Source organism: Diceros bicornis, chromosome 39 (genome assembly GCF_020826845.1).
Source record: "Diceros bicornis minor isolate mBicDic1 chromosome 39, mDicBic1.mat.cur, whole genome shotgun sequence".
Lineage (NCBI taxonomy): Eukaryota > Metazoa > Chordata > Mammalia > Perissodactyla > Rhinocerotidae > Diceros > Diceros bicornis.
This window is the reverse complement of record NC_080778.1, coordinates 11,417,467-11,437,310: the sequence shown is the minus strand read 5'-3', so window position 1 is coordinate 11,437,310 and position 19,844 is coordinate 11,417,467. Positions and strand designations below refer to the sequence as shown.

The 19,844-nt window shown below is 39.4% G+C and overlaps 1 protein-coding gene across 2 annotated transcripts in view; it reads right to left on the bottom strand.

Moving 5' to 3' along the window:
* Nucleotides 1–19,844, bottom strand: part of SERAC1 (serine active site containing 1) — a 60,420-nt gene that overhangs the window by 29,894 nt on the left and 10,682 nt on the right. For both annotated transcript variants that reach the window (XM_058534076.1, XM_058534077.1), the window contains exons 3-8: nt 19,161–19,197; nt 17,048–17,184; nt 15,747–15,836; nt 14,301–14,432; nt 11,795–11,916; nt 10,664–10,792 (exon numbers count right to left, since the gene is read on the bottom strand). In XM_058534076.1, the coding sequence (XP_058390059.1) occupies nt 10,664–10,792; nt 11,795–11,916; nt 14,301–14,432; nt 15,747–15,836; nt 17,048–17,184; nt 19,161–19,197 (647 nt within the window). The remainder of the gene's footprint in view (nt 1–10,663; nt 10,793–11,794; nt 11,917–14,300; nt 14,433–15,746; nt 15,837–17,047; nt 17,185–19,160; nt 19,198–19,844) is intronic.

Here is a 19,844-nt window from a genome sequence, read left to right as displayed (position 1 = left end):
GGGGGAATAGAAGGGATGAAAGGAAGACTTATTACTATATATATATGTATTTATTTATCTATCTATTTATTTTTGGTGAGGAAAATTGGCCCTGAGCCAGTATCTGTGGCCATCTTCCTCTATCTTATATGTGGGACACCACCAGAGCATGGCTTGATGAGCGGTGTGTCAGTCCATGCCTGGGATCCGAACCTGCAAACACCACGCCACTGAAGCAGAGTGTGCGAACTTAACCACTATGCCACCGGGCCAGCCACTGTATCTCCTTTTGAAGTGCTTCGTATTTGAACTAGGCGTCACATAACTGTGCCCAGACAGACCACTTGTTGGCAAAAGAGGACAACTATGTACAAAGCAACGTCTTTCATAAAGTATATATATAAGGCCCCGTGTTCTTATAGGAAATATAAGTCCTAAGTTTCTGCATTTTGAGTTACAGAGTTCACGGTTCAGTAAACCTAGCAAATATTCAAAATGTTTGGCCACTCTATAATTCTTATTCATGCCCTCTTCTCTGATATCATATTTTGTTTTTCCAAGTTTAAACACGCTTGGATCTCAAAGATTCGTGCTATTTAAGAGGAGGACTGGGAAGGGACTAACTCGCACCATTTCTCCAGCCATCCTGAGGCCGCGTCCCACATACAGCAACTAGAAGGATGTGCAACTATGATGTACAACTATCTACTGGGGCTTTGGGGGCGGGGGTTTATAACAGCAGAATGATTTAATACAAAATGGATATTTTCTTACCATATAATCTACTTTCCAATTAAACATAACCCTTAGAGTTACTTCTATTTTTGTCTTTGTCATACAAAACACTTTGATTCATAATAGAAATATGCCAGTTGTTATTCAAGTATATACAAGCTTGTGCAAAGCTCAGCTCTTTTAGCAACGTCATGATTCATCCATTTGCTACTCAACAAATATTTACTGAGAGCATAATGTGTACGAGGCACTTTATTCGGCACTAAGGAGATTATAGACTACTGGAAGAGAATAAAATAAATAAGCAAATAAATATATAAAATAATTACAGAATGGGGTAAGTGCTCTGAAGGGCAATAAAAGCAATAAACGTTTGAGATAAAGAGGAAGGTCTCTGAGGAGCTGACAAGCTGAGGTCTGAAGGACAAGAAGGAGGCAGCCATGTGACAAGCTGGTGGCAGAGCAGTCCAGGCAGAGGGAAGTCAAGCAGATACAAACTTAGCAAGTTCAAGGAATGACGAGCAAAGGCCATTGTGGTTGGAGCATAGTGAGCAGGAGGGAGGGGAGACAGAGGGAACAGTCAGAAAGGTCGGGAAGAAACAGATTCAGCAAGCTGAAGCCAAGGCCTGCTGAGAGATGTGACATCTGAAAATAATTATCTGTTCTCCTGGAAAACACTTAGAACTGAGCTGGGTTTGCTTCGTCTCTGTTACTTAAACTTCATGAGCAGATTTACTCATAACCAAAGTCAGGAGGAGGGAAGGTGCAGGGAGTTTGCAGATGACAACGATGGGTTCCTTGCAACAGAAGGATTCCTTGATCTGGGAACTCGCAGGACATAGAAAGGCTGTCCATCTATCCGAAAGCAAGCTGCACAGTCTCCTGTTTTGTGTAAGCGTCTTTGTAGGTTTCCAAATCCTCTTGGCATTAAAGAAATCTCCCATCTTTAAACCATGTCTGTCGGTGTCTTTCTCTCAATCACAACACACTGCTATACTTAGGCAAATCGATGGCAGACATGTCTTGATGCAAGGACTTCAGACCCTAATGGCTCAGATGATTTCAGAGAGACTTTGGGAAATTACAGGGGAAGATGATAATACTAGAATTGCAAGATTTTAGTTGGATTGCCCTTAAGCCAAGACCACAAAAGTTTTCCATTGAAATGGAAATCACTTCAATGCACTACGTCCACTATTCTCTTGACTCCAGGCAGTTTGCCACATTAGATCAAAAAGAAGTCACGATCCAAAATGGCCAAACTTCTGCATCCCTGGTTGCTTCCTTAGGCTCTAGGTCACAAGCACCTGAGGTCCTCTAAAAGGGGTTGAAATTGGGAACAAGCTGACTGATTGGAAGTGTCCAGATGGTAACAAAAACAAAACAAGACGGAAAACTGGAATCCTGACATGGAAGGAGTGATCTTGAGGGTAACCTCTGGGATGGTAGAAGGCCCAAGGACCAACCCTCCCTGTCCCCAACCTCCCACCAGAACTGTGGTCAGTAAATTCCCAGGCAGATACTGGATAGCTGCCACAGGAGCAGGTGACAGTAAAACTGAGAAGTGCTTTTGCTCTCACTGACCCAGTTCTCCCGACGAACAGAGGAACAAAAGGAGGGAAGGGAGATCACCGCCAGGGTGGGTGGGGAGCAGGGGGACAGGGAGTTTTGATAGTGCTTCTAATTGTGGGTCCCTTTGTTTTAATATGTGTAAGAGCTAATCTCTGGTGTTTCTTCATGAAAAGTTACAACCGTACAGCTCTGAAATTTGTACAAACTAACTGGGCTTAAAAACGACGTTCATTCTAAAGCATGAGTTTTTAACCCAGGGTTATCCTTAAGGGTCTGGAGTAGATAGAATTCAGGGTAGGGAGGATGTAAACATGTATGGGAAAAAATTATGTCTTTATTTTCTTAACTTCTAACTGAAATTCTGCATTGTATTCAACCACAAACATAGACCATAAACCACAGTGATGGTTGCAGTCTGTGTGACTGTCAGCAACAGCAAGTGCAGATATCTTTGTATCACATCTCATTTGTTGCAGCCACCTGGAAATAATGTTACGCTCATCGTTCTGCACTTTCTCATACTGGCAACCCAGAGTCAACGTTGCCATCCAGTGTCCCCCTAGCAAAAAATTATTTGAGATACATTCATGGATCTAGTCCTCAGTTTAACATTCTTACTCAGCTAAGCAATAGCAGCATTCACACTGATATGTCTTTAAAAAATAAAATTTACACATTGAATTAAACCATATGAAACCTCCATCTTCCCCAACTCTCTCCACCGAAAGGGTCTAAACAGTAACAATGAGCTTCCTTAGCCCCAGAACTTGGTTTCTAAAAACCATCAGCCCCGGAACAAACCAGGGCTTCTTCAAGAATCAGTTGATTCCAGAGCTGGAACAGAGAAAGTTTAAGATGAGCCTGGAACATTTTCTAATGCCAGAAAATACAGAAGTGCTCAAAAAATAAAAGACACACTTCCAAAAGACACGGGAGCCATAGCCAAATCTGGGGCAATTTGAGCATCAATATGAATAATACTAGTAATGGTTTATAATCTAGTGAATAAAATAATAATCCATGAGCCCATGGATCCATGGGTCAGGAAAGAAGGAAGGAGGGAGGGGTGAAAGGAGGAAAGAAAGCTTTTCCCTACAGTAGATTACTAATAAGTAAAGAGAGAATGATGGAGTTGGGGGCAGGGGAGGGGGGGATCATCATTTTGCAATGTTCCAACAATAACTGTTATTCAGGCAAGATTCATTCAAAGGATACTAAAATCATTGGCTGAAAGTTTGAAGAGAAACTTGCATAGTCTAATAGTCTCAAAATTATCTCCTCTCCCCACAGATCCTGTATTCATTACAAATAAAACGTATGTTAACACTAAAGCAGAGAAACCCAGCAAGTTAACACCAGCAATAAGAGGACCAACTGGCATCATGTGCTTCTGGATGTGATGCTCCGGGAGGGACACAAAATCACCTGTACTGTGTTCCTGTGATAAATGCATGATCTGAATCTAATCACGAGGAACCATGAGACAAACTAAATTGAGAGCATTCTCCAAACCACTACTTTATACTCTTCAAAAATATCAACGACATGAAGACAGAGAAAGGCTGAAGCATTTTTCCAGATAAGAGGAAACTAAATAGACATGATCATCAAATGCAATCGCTATGGGCCAGCCCCGTGGCTTAGCAGTTAAGTGCACATGCTCCGCTACTGGCGGCCCGGGTTCGGATCCCGGGCGCGCACCAACGCACAGCTTCTCCGGCCATGCTGAGACCGTGTCCCACGTACAGCAGCTAGAAGCATGTGCAGCTATGACATACACCTATCTACTGGGGCTTTGGGGGGGAAAAAAAATTCAAATGCAATTGCTAATCCTAGACTAGATCCTGGATCAGAGTTACAAAAAAAAAAAAACCTGTCATAAAGGAATTACAGAGACAATTGGCAAAATTCAAATATGAAATCTATATTGGATAACAGTATTATACCAAGGTTCACTTTCCCAGTTTGATAACTACATCGTGGTTATTTCAGAGAATGTCCTCGTTGTTAGCAAATACACGCTTAAGCGTTTAGAGGTGATGGGGCATCGTTTCTGCGACTAAGCCTCAAATGGTTCAGGGAGGAAGATAGTAAATGTGTGTGAAGAGACATATCTATCTACAGAGAGAGGGGCAGTAAATGGGGGATGATAAAACAAATGGGATAAAATGTTAATAATGTGAATAATGTGAATCTTAGTGAAATGTATTATTTTTGTAACTCTTTAAGTTTGAAATTATTTCAAAATAAAAAGTTAAAATATTTTTAAACAAACTTCAACGTTCCTGTTTTAAATGTATTTTATTGTTTTTAATGCATTAATATTAAGTACATATACTAATTATATCACAAATTTGTTTTTTATTTTGGTAATACTATTTCAATGTAATTGGTTTCCTTCGTAATCCTATGTATTGTATCTTATGCATCTAGAAATGAGTTCACAGACTTTACCAAATCACCAAAAGGATCCGTGGTGTACAAAGGTTAAGAATCCCTGCTCTAAAACCAACAGAACTGTGTAGGTTCTCTGCTGAGGCTTAGCGTAACCTCTGCATGTGAGTAATTTTGTACAGAAGCAGCATATTGCTACTTGAAAGGTGCTGGGGACTATCACGGGGCAGGTTTGTCATAAACTGGTCAAACTGATCACTAACAACCAGAAGGACACCCCTCCTATCTCTTCACCCCCAACTTCTTGACATGGAAAAAGTGCACAAAGCCTGACTAAACTGGGGTGGGGATGGGGGAAAATAAGAATAACTGAATGGAGGTGCTTACGGGTCTGACAAGATGGGACCTCAGAACTGAAATTAAATATTTTTTAAAATATTAAAGATGTGCTGTTTTTTGTTTAAAAAAAAAAAAAAGTGTTCAGAGGACAGGGATCCAAATAAAGTGAAAGCAGCACCTTCCAAGTGGAAAAAAAGGTACTTCATTAAACACAAAGCATTCACTGGGTTTTTTAAAAAAGTACCCAAAACAATTTCTTTTTGAAATTTCTACTTAAAGGATAGATCTATGTGTGCATGTGATCTACCCAAGTAGAATGGAAATGTTTTAAGTATCAGTTTCATCATTTCCACTGTGATCTATATATACTGTTCCTATATATATCTACATACACTGTTCTATATATACTGTTCCTATATATACTGAATTGTAATAGTGTCAAGACAATGCAATTAAAAGTCATCTGAGTTACCTTCTCAGACATCACTTTGTTTAGGGGAAGAAAATGAGCCAGCTGAGATGGGTGGCAGAGGGGAACTGGGGAAGGTGGCAGGAGACCCACATCCTCTCCAAGGTGGTAAATGTTAAAACACACACACACACATTATATGTTAAGTACGCACACACGCACACACAGGGTTAGTTTAAACTATGAACTCTTTAAACTGTTGGCTGAGGCCATGACTCCTGGGCAGACAAAGAAGTGACACAGTGTATTAAACCCCTTTCTCTCTCTTCCCTTAGCAAAAGGAATTAAATGCTATAGAGGTGATAGAACACCAGAGAAGGTAGAGGGATGTTAACTAAATAGTAATGAGCAGAAGGAAATCTATCATGCTGAAAAAGAACATCAGGCCAGGCAGCCAGAGCTCTGGCACGAGAACGAGGGGAGAAGTCAGTGGTGGCAATGGGAGACAGAAGTCCGTGGGACGTCTACGGCAGAGAGCAGCAAGGCATCTCGTTCCCATCCTGACTGTGCCCACTGACCCTGTCCACACACAGCCTGGTCCTGGCCAAGCTGAAACTATCAGAAGTTAGACAAGATCTGCTGAAGTTGAGGCTGTGTTCCCCGGCTCCCAGATGAAAAGGGGAGCCTGAGAACAGAAAAGGGAAGGACATAGATTTGGGAAGAAATTAGTCACAGTGATAGGCCCATGGTTTCTTAGATATGACACCAGCAGCACAAGCAACAAAGGCACAAAATGCATAAATTGGACTTCATCAAAATTAAAAATGTTGGTGTGCAAAAGATACTATCAAGAAAGTGAAAAAACCCACAGAATGGGAGAAATATTTGCAAACAATATATCTGATAAGGGATTTGTATCCAAAATATATAAACAATTCTCACGACAATAAAAAGACAAGTAACCCAATTAAAAAATGGACAAACGATTTGAACAGGTATTTCTCCAAAGAAGATATATAAATGGTCAACCAGCACATGAAAAGATGCTCAACTTTATTAATCATTAAGGAAATGCAAATCAAAACCAGAATGAAGACACCACAATGGGACGGCTATAACAAAAAGATGGACAGTACCAAGTGCTGGTAAATACATGGAGAGACTGAAACCCTCATACGGTGGTGATGGGAATGAAAGTGGGGCAGCCACTGCAGAAAATAGTTGGGAAGATCCTCAAAAAATTAAACAGGTTACCATATGACCCAGCAATTCCACTCCTAGGTACATACCAAAGAGAATTAAAAACATACGTCCACACAAAAACTTGTACACAAATATTCATAGCAGCATTATTCATAATAGCTAAAAAGCGGAAACAACCTAAATATCCATCAACTGATGGATGTATGAACAAAATGGTACATCCCTACAATGGAACATTATTGTTGGCCTTTTATAAAAAGGAATGAAGTACTGATACAAGCTACAATGTGGCTGAATCTTGAAAACATTATTCTAAATGAAAGAAGTCAGAAACAAACTGTAACAGACTAGATGACACCATTTCCATGATACCATTGATATCCATGATACCACTGGATGATACATCTAGAAATATCCAGAAGAGGCAAATCCACAGAGAGACAGAGTAGATTAGCGGTTGCCAGGGGCTGGGAAGAGGGAGGGGGGTGGGGGGAATGCAGAGTGGCTGCTTAACGGGTTCAGGTTTCTTTTGGGGATGATGAAAATATCCTGGAATTAGACAGTGGTGATGTTGTGCAACTCTATGAGTATAATAAAACCCAATGAATTATACATTTTTAAAGGGTGAATTTTATGGAATGTGAATTATATCTGAATAAAGCTGTTATTTTTTTTTAAATAAAACTAGTTGAATTGGAAATATCATCATGAATTTAAGTCCTATTAAGAAAAAGGCAATTGTTTTGCCCTGTCATTGAGATAACTAGGAGCCCTGGGGTCCACCTCTGCTACCTTCATGTAGGCCAATTCAGTATATACCCTAGTGCCTGTGTTTTGGACTCTAATACTACTCTCCACTAAGAAGAACCAGATCTCCTTGAAGGAGCTGCCGATTCACGTTGTAGGGCAGGAAGATTCAAGAAGAGCCAGGGGGGCCGGCCCGGTGGCACAAGCGGTTTAGTGCGCGCCCTCCGCTGCTGCAGCCCGGGGGTTCGCCAGTTCAGATCCCAGGCGCGCACTGACTCACCGCTCATTAAGCCATGCTGTGGCGGCGTCTCATATGAAGTAGAGGAAGACGGGCACGGATGTTAGCCCAGCGCCAGTCTTCCTCAGCAAAAAAGAGGAGGATTGGCATCCGATGTTAGCTCAGGGCTGGTCTTCCTGACCCAAAAAAAAAAAAAAAAAAAAGTGCCAGCCCGGTGGCGCAAGTGGTTAAGTGCACGCACTCTGCTGCGGCGGCCCAGGATTCGCTGGTTCGGATCCCGCGCGCACACCAACGCACTGCTTGGCAAGCCACGCTGTGGCGGCATCCCATGTAAAGTGGAGGAAGATAGATACGGATGTTAGCCCAGGGCCAGTCTTCCTCAGCAAAAAAAAAGAGGAGGATTGGCAGATGTTAGCTCAGGGCTGATCTCCTCATACACAAAAAAAGAAGAGCCAGGGACACCTTATTGTCAGAAAACAAAGGTGCTTTCACAGCCACCTTGAGGATGGAATTAAAAGGAACAATGGGGTCAGCCTAAAGAAAGGGCTCTAGTGGCCACACAGTGGCACCCTGAACACCAAAAAGAAAACAATAATTACAATTCACTGGAGCAATTCCAAGATGCAGCCCAAAGGGAAAATTACATAAAGTATACAGAGAAGTCACATCTACTCATGTGTCTCTAATTACTCATAGAAAGGGAAATGAGAAAAAGACAAATCATTCGGTTGGTAAAAGAATATAGAATACTATGATTTATTTTACTAATAAAATATTTTCTTCTCATTGAGTAGATTATATAGTTAATTGTAGTATTAGCGATAGTAATTTCTTTTGATTTCTCTCAGAGATAGACATTTTACGAAGACAAAAAAACTTGCTAAGATGATACCACAAGAATACTAGAATTCAGTAATTGCCCTTGGGTGGACCTGGAGTTGGAGTCTCTTTAGGATGCTACACCTAGGACACTGCCCTTTGATTCACCTGGAAGAAGCCCTCTGCTATGTACTGGGGTAGTTTTATACCAGTTATTTGCATCTAGTGAATGGGCCCATAGCTAAACAGCAGGAGTAGGGGTGCAGGAGAACAGAACATAAAAACCTGTATCAAAAAGACTTTTCAAGTCCAAAGGCAGGCATCCCTGTGGAGCACTTTAAGAGCGCTGACCAGACTGCACCTACAGCCAGAGCATGCTATGCCCTCCCGACCTATGCTATGGTCTCCTTCAGTTTTCGTACTGTCTGCCCCAAACTTTACATCTGTAACTGTGCCTACTGGCAGCTTCCTGTCAATCTCATCACTAGGGATCTAGGGGCAGCCACGTTAGTAAACAAGGGCCAGTCCATGCTTTGATCACAAAAAATAAAGGGCTTGGATTTAACATGTAATGGGAAGCCATTTGGAGGGCTTTGAGCAGGAGTGGGGCCAGATCTAACTCATGTTTTTTAAAAAATCACTCTGGCTGCTGGGAGGACATGGGACTGGAGAGACAAGTTAGAGCTTGCTGCAGTGTCTAGGGGAGAAGTGAGGGAGACACGATGAGGAAGACTTCTGGATCCAGCAAGATGGTGAACTCGACTTCTAGTGAACCCCTCCCACGACAAACATGTAGAAATGTTTGATAAAATATAATAAAAGCTATTTTAAAACACAGCCAAGCTCTAAAGAAAATAAGAAGAAGAAATAAAGGGGAACCCTTGGGTGCTAGAATTGAAAACAGACCACATGGCAGAAGTGGTAAGCATGGTGTGAAATGCCTGCATGGCTGATGGTGCAAAATGCCTGCGGCCCCATGGGATGGGATGTTAACACTCGTTCAGGCAGGAGATGTGGTTTCGGGTCTCACACCCTGTGAAGGTTGCCTCCTCTCTATAAGAGGGTCTAGAGAAACTCTGCCCACCAGCCCATGAAAGCAACAAGACAGCCTGTCTCTGCTTGGGGCTTTGGATGAGAAATCACAATCCTATGACTATGCCATTTACAGATGTATCTGAATTTACACTCCCTATGTGCTACAGAAATTCCAAACTAAGGAATTAATATAAAAAACTAGTCCAATAACAGTGAAACTCCTGGGGTATCCAACAGAAGAAAACACAAAAATTGCTCTGTAGGGACAAATTTACAATCCAGGATGCTTGGAACTCCCATAGAAAACAATCAGTTCAGCTAAAGATAAGGTCACAGTAAAAATGCATGACCCATGTTAATCCACAACCTAACATAAGGAGAGTCAACACCACCACAAACAGGAATTAACACCCCAGTAAACTGAAATAATAGAAGACTGAAAGAGACTCTAAAATTATTTTTAAAATGAAAGAATAGAAGCCAAGATGAAAGAACAGGACACCATGAAAAAGAGGTGACGGTGGCCAGGAGATGGTGGCCAGCGAAGACGGTGAGGCAAATGGATTCAAGGTATATTTGAAGGGACAGCTCACAGGAACTGCTGATTAGCTGGACACGGAAGAAAGGAATCAAGAATTCCTAGTCTTTAGCTTAAGCCACTAAGTGGATGCTCTGCCATTCACTAAGATGAAAAAGTCTAGAGGAAGAGCTTTGTGGAGGGAGGGCTGGTTCCAGATGTTAAGTTTGGGGTACATATTATACCTCCAAATAGAGACATCAAAGAGGAAGTTAAATATTCAAATCTAGAGCTTAGGTTACAACATAGGGCTAGAGATATCAATTTGGGCATCAGCAGCATATAGCTGATATTTAAAACCTTGTATATCACTATCTATTCATTCTTCAAGGTGCAACTTCAAAGTTACCTCCTGTGAAGCCTTGAATGACTCTTAAGCAGAGGGAAGGGCTCTCGGAGGAACCTGTATCTCTCTCACACACTCCGTGACTTAACTTATCTCCCTCCTCATTATCCCTAATACCTCTCCCAGAGCGTGGCACACAACAGGAGTCAATATGCTTATTCAGCTCCTGGATGAATGACTATTCTAAGGTTCTAAGTGCTAGCCCTTGGCACAGTATCTTGGAAAGAGTGGGCACTCAAAAATATGTACTGAATAAATAAATGAGCTAACCTTCTGAGCAGCTAGACTTTGACTACTTTCGCTCAGAGCCAAAGATGTAAAATACTGGATACACTCATCTAGCTCTGTCTGAGGTAAAGAAGCCAGCAACTGTCTGAGCTCTTCTTCAATGGAAGAATCCTGAAACACAGGGAAAAGAAACTCTTCATAATTAAGCTCAACAACTGAGTACAACAAAACATACCCAAAGAATCAAAGCAAAAAACCCCAAAAACTAGTAGAGATAAATTAGTGCTTTTAATCTTGAAAACAGTCACCCACCCAGGTACACAGAGAATCATTTAATTTTGAATTTTATACTTTCATGTCTGCTACCTCAAACTCAAAACCTGTTGCAAAGTATAGCTCTAGATTTTTACCTCATAGGCGACTTCACATCTCGACTCAAAATGATTATTACACTCTAACTAAAGCTGGCTTTTAGAATCCAGAACTCATTATTATCTGATTTTCTCTAATAACTTACATCTAGTATATTCATTTTTCTATTTTTCAAAAACTGGTTGCAAGTTTTCAGATTTTCATTTTCTAGGAAAGGTGCTCAAGGAACATGCTTTAATATCTATATTAGCGGTTAATAATTAATATCTATGTATAATAATACATTAACATCTGTATGTAGTGGTTCTCCAGGGGCTGTTTTGCACCCCGGGAAACATTCAGCAATATCTGGAGACATTTTTGGCTGTTACAATTGGGGGGTGCTACTGGCATCTAGTGAGTAGAGGCCAGGGAAGCTGCTAAACACTCTGCAATATACAGATTAGCTTCCAACAACAAAGTATTTGGCCCAAAATGTCAATAGTGTTGAGGTTGAGAAAAACTGATCTACAGTAACCTTAGAACAAGGGATCAGTTCATAGATGTTGATATGCTATGAAGTTACCCTCTGGTGTATAGAGACTCCCAACCCCTAAAAGGGGAAAATAATATAAGAGAAACAGCATCTCCCGACGAATCAAGAAATCTTTGTATGGAAACTACAATTTCAGGTTCACATCCTAGTTTACCTGCTTGTGAAAAGTAGCCAACAAACTGCTTTTTGAATGTTTACTTTGCACCCAAAGTGAAGATGATAATAATAAACTATTTTTCACTCACCAGTTTATTTTATTTACTTACTTCTTTTAAAGATGGCAAAGGAGGTGGTGGGAGAAAAAAGCGAAGATCACTCTCTTTGCTTCGTGCCAAACCAATAAGAGTTCTCAGATCACAGGCTTGAGCAATTATCCTATACTGGTAATCTATTGTAAAAGTATATCGTTAGCACAGTTGTTTCAAGGATTAAATGAACAATTTAATTCAATTTTAAACCACAAGTTTGTAATTCAAAATTTCCTAAGTTTTTTTTTTTTTTTTTACAACTACAACTGCATTTACAATACCAATAAGCTAAATAGCCAACATTTCCATGACTGGTCCCACAATTCTCCTCAACATATATCTAGGTATATCACCATCTAACTAACCTTTTTGAAAAAATGAACCACAAATGTGAAAATTGATAGTTCAGAATCAATTTAACATCTTCTACTTTTTTTTTTTTTTAAATAATTCCAGCATTCAAAAGCTGTTTTGATCACTACTCAAAAACCTGAGGTTGCATTTAGATCTATTGTCCCTGGTAACAGTACAGTGCTTTGGCACCCCATGATGTCCATGAATAAATCTGAGCTTCCAGATGGTGGTACTCGGTTTTAGCCTTCATGGTTTAACCATTCCATTCTTTATGTATTGCTGTAGAATGAATGTTTGTGTCCCCTCCAAATTCATATGTTGAAACCTAATCCCCAATGTCATGATATTCGGAGGTGGGACTTTTGGGAGGTGATTAGGTCATGATGGTGGAGACCTCATGAATGGGAATAGTGCCCTTATAGAAGAGACCTCAGAGAGATCCCTTGTCCCTCTGCCACGTGAGGACACAGTGAAGACAGCCATCAGTGAACCAGAAAGCAAGTCCTCACCAGACACCAAACCTGCCAGCACCCTGATCTTGTATTTCCCAGCCTCCAGCACAGGGAGAAATACATTTCTGCTATTTATAAGCCACCCAGTCTATGGTATTTTGTTATAGCAGCCCAAATGGACTAAGACATGTATCAAAAACAAAATTGTAACCACTGAAGCAGATATTATTTTTAATAAAGGCAGTTCATAAACTGAGTGAGTTCTTCAGGACCAAATGGCGAGCTTTTTCAAAACCTACATGCCAGGCTCCAACTTATGTTTCTGATATACTAAGTCTGAAATGGAGTCCTAGAAGGCAGATTTTGAAAAAGATTTTTATTCTAAGTCTCCACTAACATTAATGAAACGTATATTTATATTTATTTATATTATTTATACTTATATTTATGTATGTTTATATTATAAATACATATATTATATTATAAATTTATATTTATATTATAAATTATTATAATTAAAGCCACCAATCAATCAACTAACTTGTATGGAGGCAGAGATCTTATTCTGTGACAACTTTTCTTTGAAAACATTATTTTTTGTTTACCTACTTTTGTAAAACAACTCTACTAAGAGAATGTACTTTAGTTCCTGCACTATAATTGGAGCAGATCTGAGCTCTTGCTCATGTACTTTTACTGCAGAACTTGCAATTTTTAAATACAACTAAATATTTTAAATCTTCTTTAGAAAATAATATACACACAAATCAGGTACCTTTGACTAATTATTAGTATCAGAGCCAAGTAGATTGTCAACTATATGGCACAGCAAGCAATTAAAATGTATTTCATTAAACAGGAACCAAAAGAGGGGCCAGCCCCATGGCTGACTGGTTAAAGATCCGCGCGCTCTGCTTTGGAGGCCCAGGTTTGCAGGTTCGGATCCTGGGCGCGGACCTACTCCGCTCATCAGCCATGCTGTGGAGGCATCCCACATACAAAATAGAGGAACATGGGCACAGACGTTAGCTCAGGGCAAATCTTCCTCAAGCTAAAAGAGGAGGACTGCCAACAGACGTTAGCTCAGGGCACATCTTCCTCACCAAAAAAAAAAGAAAAAGGAACCAAAAGAAAATAGAAATACAACATTAGCCCATAACTACCAGAACGAAGAGTTTCTCTCAAGCATTTCTCTGATCAAGTAAAACTTCACTCTGGTAGAAAGTTACCCAAATATATCTACCTCAGTTTTGAGACTGTTCTTACCAAACACATCTGGCTACTGGGCCAGCAGGTTTTCCACTTTCTTGATCACGGGAATTTCTTTTAATCTTAGAAAATATTTTTTATATATTTTTAAGATGGCCTAAATTATTTTCCTTCCTTAATATCTCATTCTGTTCTCTTTTTTTTTGTGAGGAAGATCAGCCCTGAGCTAACATCTGCCAATCCTCCTCTTTTTGCTGAGGAAGACTGGCCGTGGGCTAACATCCATGCCCATCTTTCTCCACTTTATACGGGACACCGCCACAGCATGGCTTGCCAAGCGGTGCATTGGTGCACACCCAGGATCCGGACCGGCGAACCCCGGGGCCACCGGAGTGGAGCACGTGCACTTAACCGCTTGCGCCATCAGGCCAGCCCCTCGTTCCCTTCTCTTTTATATCAGAAATCAAGAGCTAGCTGATGGTGGCCATGTGTTCAGATGGTCTCATTACCATGCCAGTGGTGGGTCTCTGACATTTCCTGCACAGCCTGCAATCGCGCTGTCCTGTCATCCAGCCTACTCTTCCTCAGGAGCAGCCACACAGCACATTCGTGATCTTCTGCATCAACTGTACTAAAAGGGTCTTTGCAAAAAGGAAAAAAAAACAGGACAATGTGAACACTGTGTACAGCTAAAACAACACTTTCATCCTCATGTTTATTTAAGATGGTATTTGTGAATATTTGAAATCTACAGCAGGAGAATTAAATCCATTTCCAGTATTGACAGTGACTGATAGGCTTGTTCTCCATTCTGTCACATTATTTTGTTATATTTATTATGTATATTATGTATGTGCTTTTGTTTTATACACTGTATTGCTTTCACAGTGTGGTCTTTTTATTGTTTTGCTCTTTTTCCCCTAAAAAAATTTATGAAAAATATCAAACATATGAAAGAATTAAAAGAATAATGCATTAACACCCATATGCTTACCAAAACGAGATTTAATAAATGTTATTATTTTGCCATATTTGCTTAATCTATATGTGTTTTTTTCCTAAACTATGTGGAAGGAAGCTGTAGAGAAAACGACATTTCACCCTTTCATAGTTCAACCTGCATCTCCTAAGAATACACCTGCATTCTCCTACATAATCACAATGCCATTGTAATACCCAAGAACACTAACAAAAATCTTCCCAAATCATGTAAAATCCAATCTAACTCCATATTCAAATTTCTCCAATTGTCCCAAAAACATCTTTAGAGCTGTTTTTTAAAACCAGGATGTGATTAAAACTCTATAGTCTCTTTTAATTCTAGAAAATTTTCCCATCTTTTCTTTTTCATGACGCCAACTTTTTAAAGAGATCAGGTCAGCTCTTTTATAGCTAGCTCCACATTGCAGATTTGCCTGATTGTGAAATCTACATTTTTGAGAAAGCATTGGAGTGATTTTCTAACAAATTTTAAATTTTGAAACACTCATCAAGAGAAGAGGGTATATTTAGTCTCAATACTTACTTACAATTATCTAATAATACATCCCCAACAATGGAAGGAAGAAAACTATTCAAGGCATCAAGCCCTTAAAATTAAATATGGCCCAAGAGAATAATGTTACTCAATTTTAATAGCTATAATAAATGTCAGTATAAGAGATGGAGAAAAAAATCTCAGGTGATCACTGAACGACTTTCTGATTACTGACAAGGATTCCAAATTAAATACAGTCACACATCACTTAACGACAGGGATATATTCTGAGAAACGCATTGTTAGGTGATTTTGTCATCGTGCAAACATCATAAAGTGCACTTACACAAACCTAGATGGTATAGCCTACTACACACCAAGGCTATATGGTACTAATCTCAAGGGACCACTGTCATATATGCAGTCTGTTGTTGACCGAAACATTGTTATGCAGCCCATGATTGTATTTGATACTTACCAGCAAATGGACCCCTTAATATCTTGGCTGACGTTGCCAATACTCTTCTTACTGCTTTATGAAGCTCTTTTCTGGCCTGGTAGGTAACTCCTAAAATGATTACAAATTTAAACAAAATCAAGTATGTACTCTTAACGCTATACTCCAATACTTCAAAGAGAAATATAAACTAAACTCCAAATCTTTTCAAAAAGAAAATATAAAATAGCATCTTTCTCTTTTTATTGTCACTATCAAAGCAACCAAAACCACTACAGGAACACAGAGCTCTAGATCCCACAATAAGATTGCTCTCCAAGTCAGGGAAACAGTAAAAACAAAATAAAACACTATCTAACTAAAGCTAACAAAAATCCTCACATACAACAGAGGATTAGCTATATGCAGCAAAACGTCCCTTAAAAATAGTCCCTCTCAAACTGAAATTTGGAGATACCTTACTAATGAGATTAAGCTTCCTTATATAGGTAAATTATAAGCTATAAAAATTATCTGTGTAATTGAAATTGTTTTTAACACACCATAAAAGCATGTTGAAATACAGAATGGTGAAATAATAATAAACACGAACAGGACAGAGTGGTGATATATACAGCCTCGTAGAACCTGCCGCACTCAGGGAACATGATGTAATAACAGGCATGGTTGTTCTGGCTGACAATGCAGGAAAAGACAGCTATACGTCAAGTGTGGTGACTCACCAGGCTACCCACATCTTGATGAAAAGATACTCCTCTGCTCTAAACTTTCATGTTCACCAAGCAATCACCTGATTAATACATAGGTTTGCATGTGACCTAAATATGGAGAAGGGGAATGTTCTGACTAGTCAAGACAGGTTTTCCAGCCTTTACGACAGATTTTTCCCTCTGTAAATAAGTAAGTTGGTACTCATATTTATGAATCCATCTCCTGAGTTTAGCGTGCATGAATAGATAAATCCCTTAAAGCAGAAATCTCTCTGAGCTAAGTGACAAATCATGTTTTTATGCTTGCCAAACTGAGGGCCAGCCTCTGAACTGACTGCCCCCGCTAAGGTGTGGAACTCCAAGTTTAGACTAAAATAGCCAGCTGGTCTTCACTTCACTTAGTTATAGGAGAACTGCAAACCAGGGTTAATATGGAAGTGCAAAATTTGGTCTTCAATTAATTCTTTAGGAACTTGGTTCTCACAGCGTTTGGTGATACTTAAGAGTTAGTTGAACCTATCTTATTAATATTGTGTTTTAAATACTCATTTTTAAATTCAATAACTAGCTTCCATTTTTCACAAAGATGGGATTACTTTACCATAAACTTACCATGATTTTCTCTTTTATCTAAAGAAACTGTGTGCACATATATGTATGACTTCATTTTTTCTCTTTCTACCACTTGAGTATCTAATGTCAAAGACTTCTTCAGGGCCAGAACTTCATATGTCAGAAATAAAGAACCTCTTAAAAAGAAACAAAAAATTCATCATAAATATTTGATCTAAATGTAACACAAGAGCCACTCTTTTTTACTAAGCTTTTCATAGTGAACTTTTTCTTCCTCTTTTATTGAGAAACCTAATATATATACAGTAATGTGCATATAACATATGTTTATAAATATATATAATATTTGCATAAATGCATACACACACATTTCAGTTTAACAAATAATAAATAGCTACGCTACCATATCCAGGCAAAAAACAGAACAGTAACAGTACCCCAGAGGCCCACAGTGTGTCCCTCCCTGACCCTGACCCCCTCTCTCATCTCTATAGTAACTGTTATTCTGACTTTTATTATAATATCTTTGCTTGTCTTTATACTTTACCACCTAGACATGCATCCTTAAACAACAGAGCTTAGTTCTGTCTGTGAACTTCACAGGAATGGAGCCACACTGGATGTATTCCTTGTTCAGTCTTCCATTTGTGAGATTCATCCATGTTGCTGCATGTATCCGGAGTTCGTGCATTTACATTTTCATCTTTATCCATTGTATGGACATACCACAACTTATTTATCCATTCTACCACACTGGGCAGTTAGGAAATTTCCAGTTTGAGTCTATCACAAACAATACCGTTACATATCTCACACCTCTACACTGTACACGTGTATATGTTCCTCTAGGGCACGTACCTAAAAGTAGAATTACAGACTTTCTAGCAGTATATATATTGTTCAACTTTACTACATAATGCCTTTTCAAACTTTTTAAAAAAAGATTAGCCAATTTGTACTCCCATCACCGGCATATGAAAGTTTCTCCTCTGCTAAGATTTATACCTAAAGTCAATTTTTAAATGTGAAATACAATGTTGTTTATTGTGTACCCCAAAATGAAGGTCTTTTCCCTAATCAGATTGACCTACACACTCCCTAAATCCAGACACAAAGGCTGCAGTCTGTCTGGATTCAGAGCTGAGCAACATCAGTGATACTAAGCCTCTCCTGAGCTTCCCATCCTAAAGAAAAGCAGGTAAGACAGGAAAGCCAGACACTGGCCAGCACAGAGGAAGACAGCAAATGCATTCAGTATTTTTATCATAATTTCCATGAAAGACAACATTCTTTACTAGAAATGTGTGATTAATTTTCAATATATTTCTGAATATAATTGTGATATAAACAAAGAAACTGAACTGCAGAAAAGAGTATACATTTATCTTTTGCCCGGAACAAGTGAGGGAAAAAATCATCTAAATATGTTTTGCCTTACCCTACAACGTCATGGAGAAAAGTACGTATTTAGATAAAATGCCAAATACATCTCCCTTACCATTTTAGCATCTAATAGTCAACTTTATATTTATACTAGTGAAAAAGAGTATTATTAACAAAAACACTACAGCAGTATTACACATACATTTAACATATATAACCCTCCCCCCAAAAAGGAAAGAGCATGAAAAATAATAATTTTTGGAAAGAGAGTCACTCCACTCATTAAGCATGTGCCTCTGAAATAGCATGAGATGGGAAATGTCAATCTATTGGGTTTCTCAATCAGCCTCAACTTCCTTTCATAAGAGTTTTATGGTGATTTACAGGATTTGCAAAAATAATTTTGACTTTAGTCCATTTTTACCGTCTTCACCCACTTTAGAACCTAACACAAGAAGTGATTTAGGTGTGTGAAAGCTAAGTAATGAGTGCCTGTCCTGTGCGTGTCATCAAGTACTCTCCTCAGAGCAACAGTGCCAGGTGGGAGGATCCCCATCATGCACTTGGACGCAACAGAAAACACTCCTCAGAAAGTAAAGTAACTGAATCAAGACAAGTGGTAGATCCAGTAATTAACCAGTGATGATCCACCTGTCTATTCCAAAATCTATACCCGTTTTCATCAACCCATGTTACCTGTAAATCACTTCCACTGAGATTTCAATAGTAGTATAATGAAGGCAATTAATATTTCATAGTTGACACTTACCCTAAAATCAGTGATCCAGTAAACTTTATTATATTTCCTTCAAAAAGAAAGGAAAAAAGTCAATGTGATGAATTTCGTTTTTTTAATGTGACAGGAAATAAGCAACAGTGTAAGTCTCTACCTACATCATATATAAGTGGATAAGAGTCATTGACATTTTTCCATTAATATAATCAGTTGCTATCAACACATGGCTTCCTATCTGCAGATGCAAAAAAACGAACCAATAAGCACTGGGTTCAACTTATGCTGCCAAGAACACATTTTCCCTCTCTACTGAGAGATAAGGAACTCTCCTCAATCAACCTCCCTACACATCAGGGCAAGGGAGATGGACATTCCTCCCAAACTCTAGGACCCAGTCGTTCCAGAGCAGGGATGAGGCCACTTCCAGGAGGTCTGCAGGGATGAGATCAGAAGTTGTGACAGACAGAGCTTCCTGACTGGGCAAGTCCTCTGGGACATTTTTCATTCTGAGATGGCTTCCTGGACTTCCTTCCCCAGCCCTCACCTTGTGGCCGTGGGGCAGCCAGTTTGTTTCCTTCTCTTCTGCTACCACCCTTACTTCTTACTAGAATGATTCTTCTCACCGTGCCCTGGGAACAGAACACAGTCTCACAGCCTTTTCTCCTACCCTAAAGCAAACTGACTACTCCTACCCAAAAGAAAATTCTAGCAGTTCTG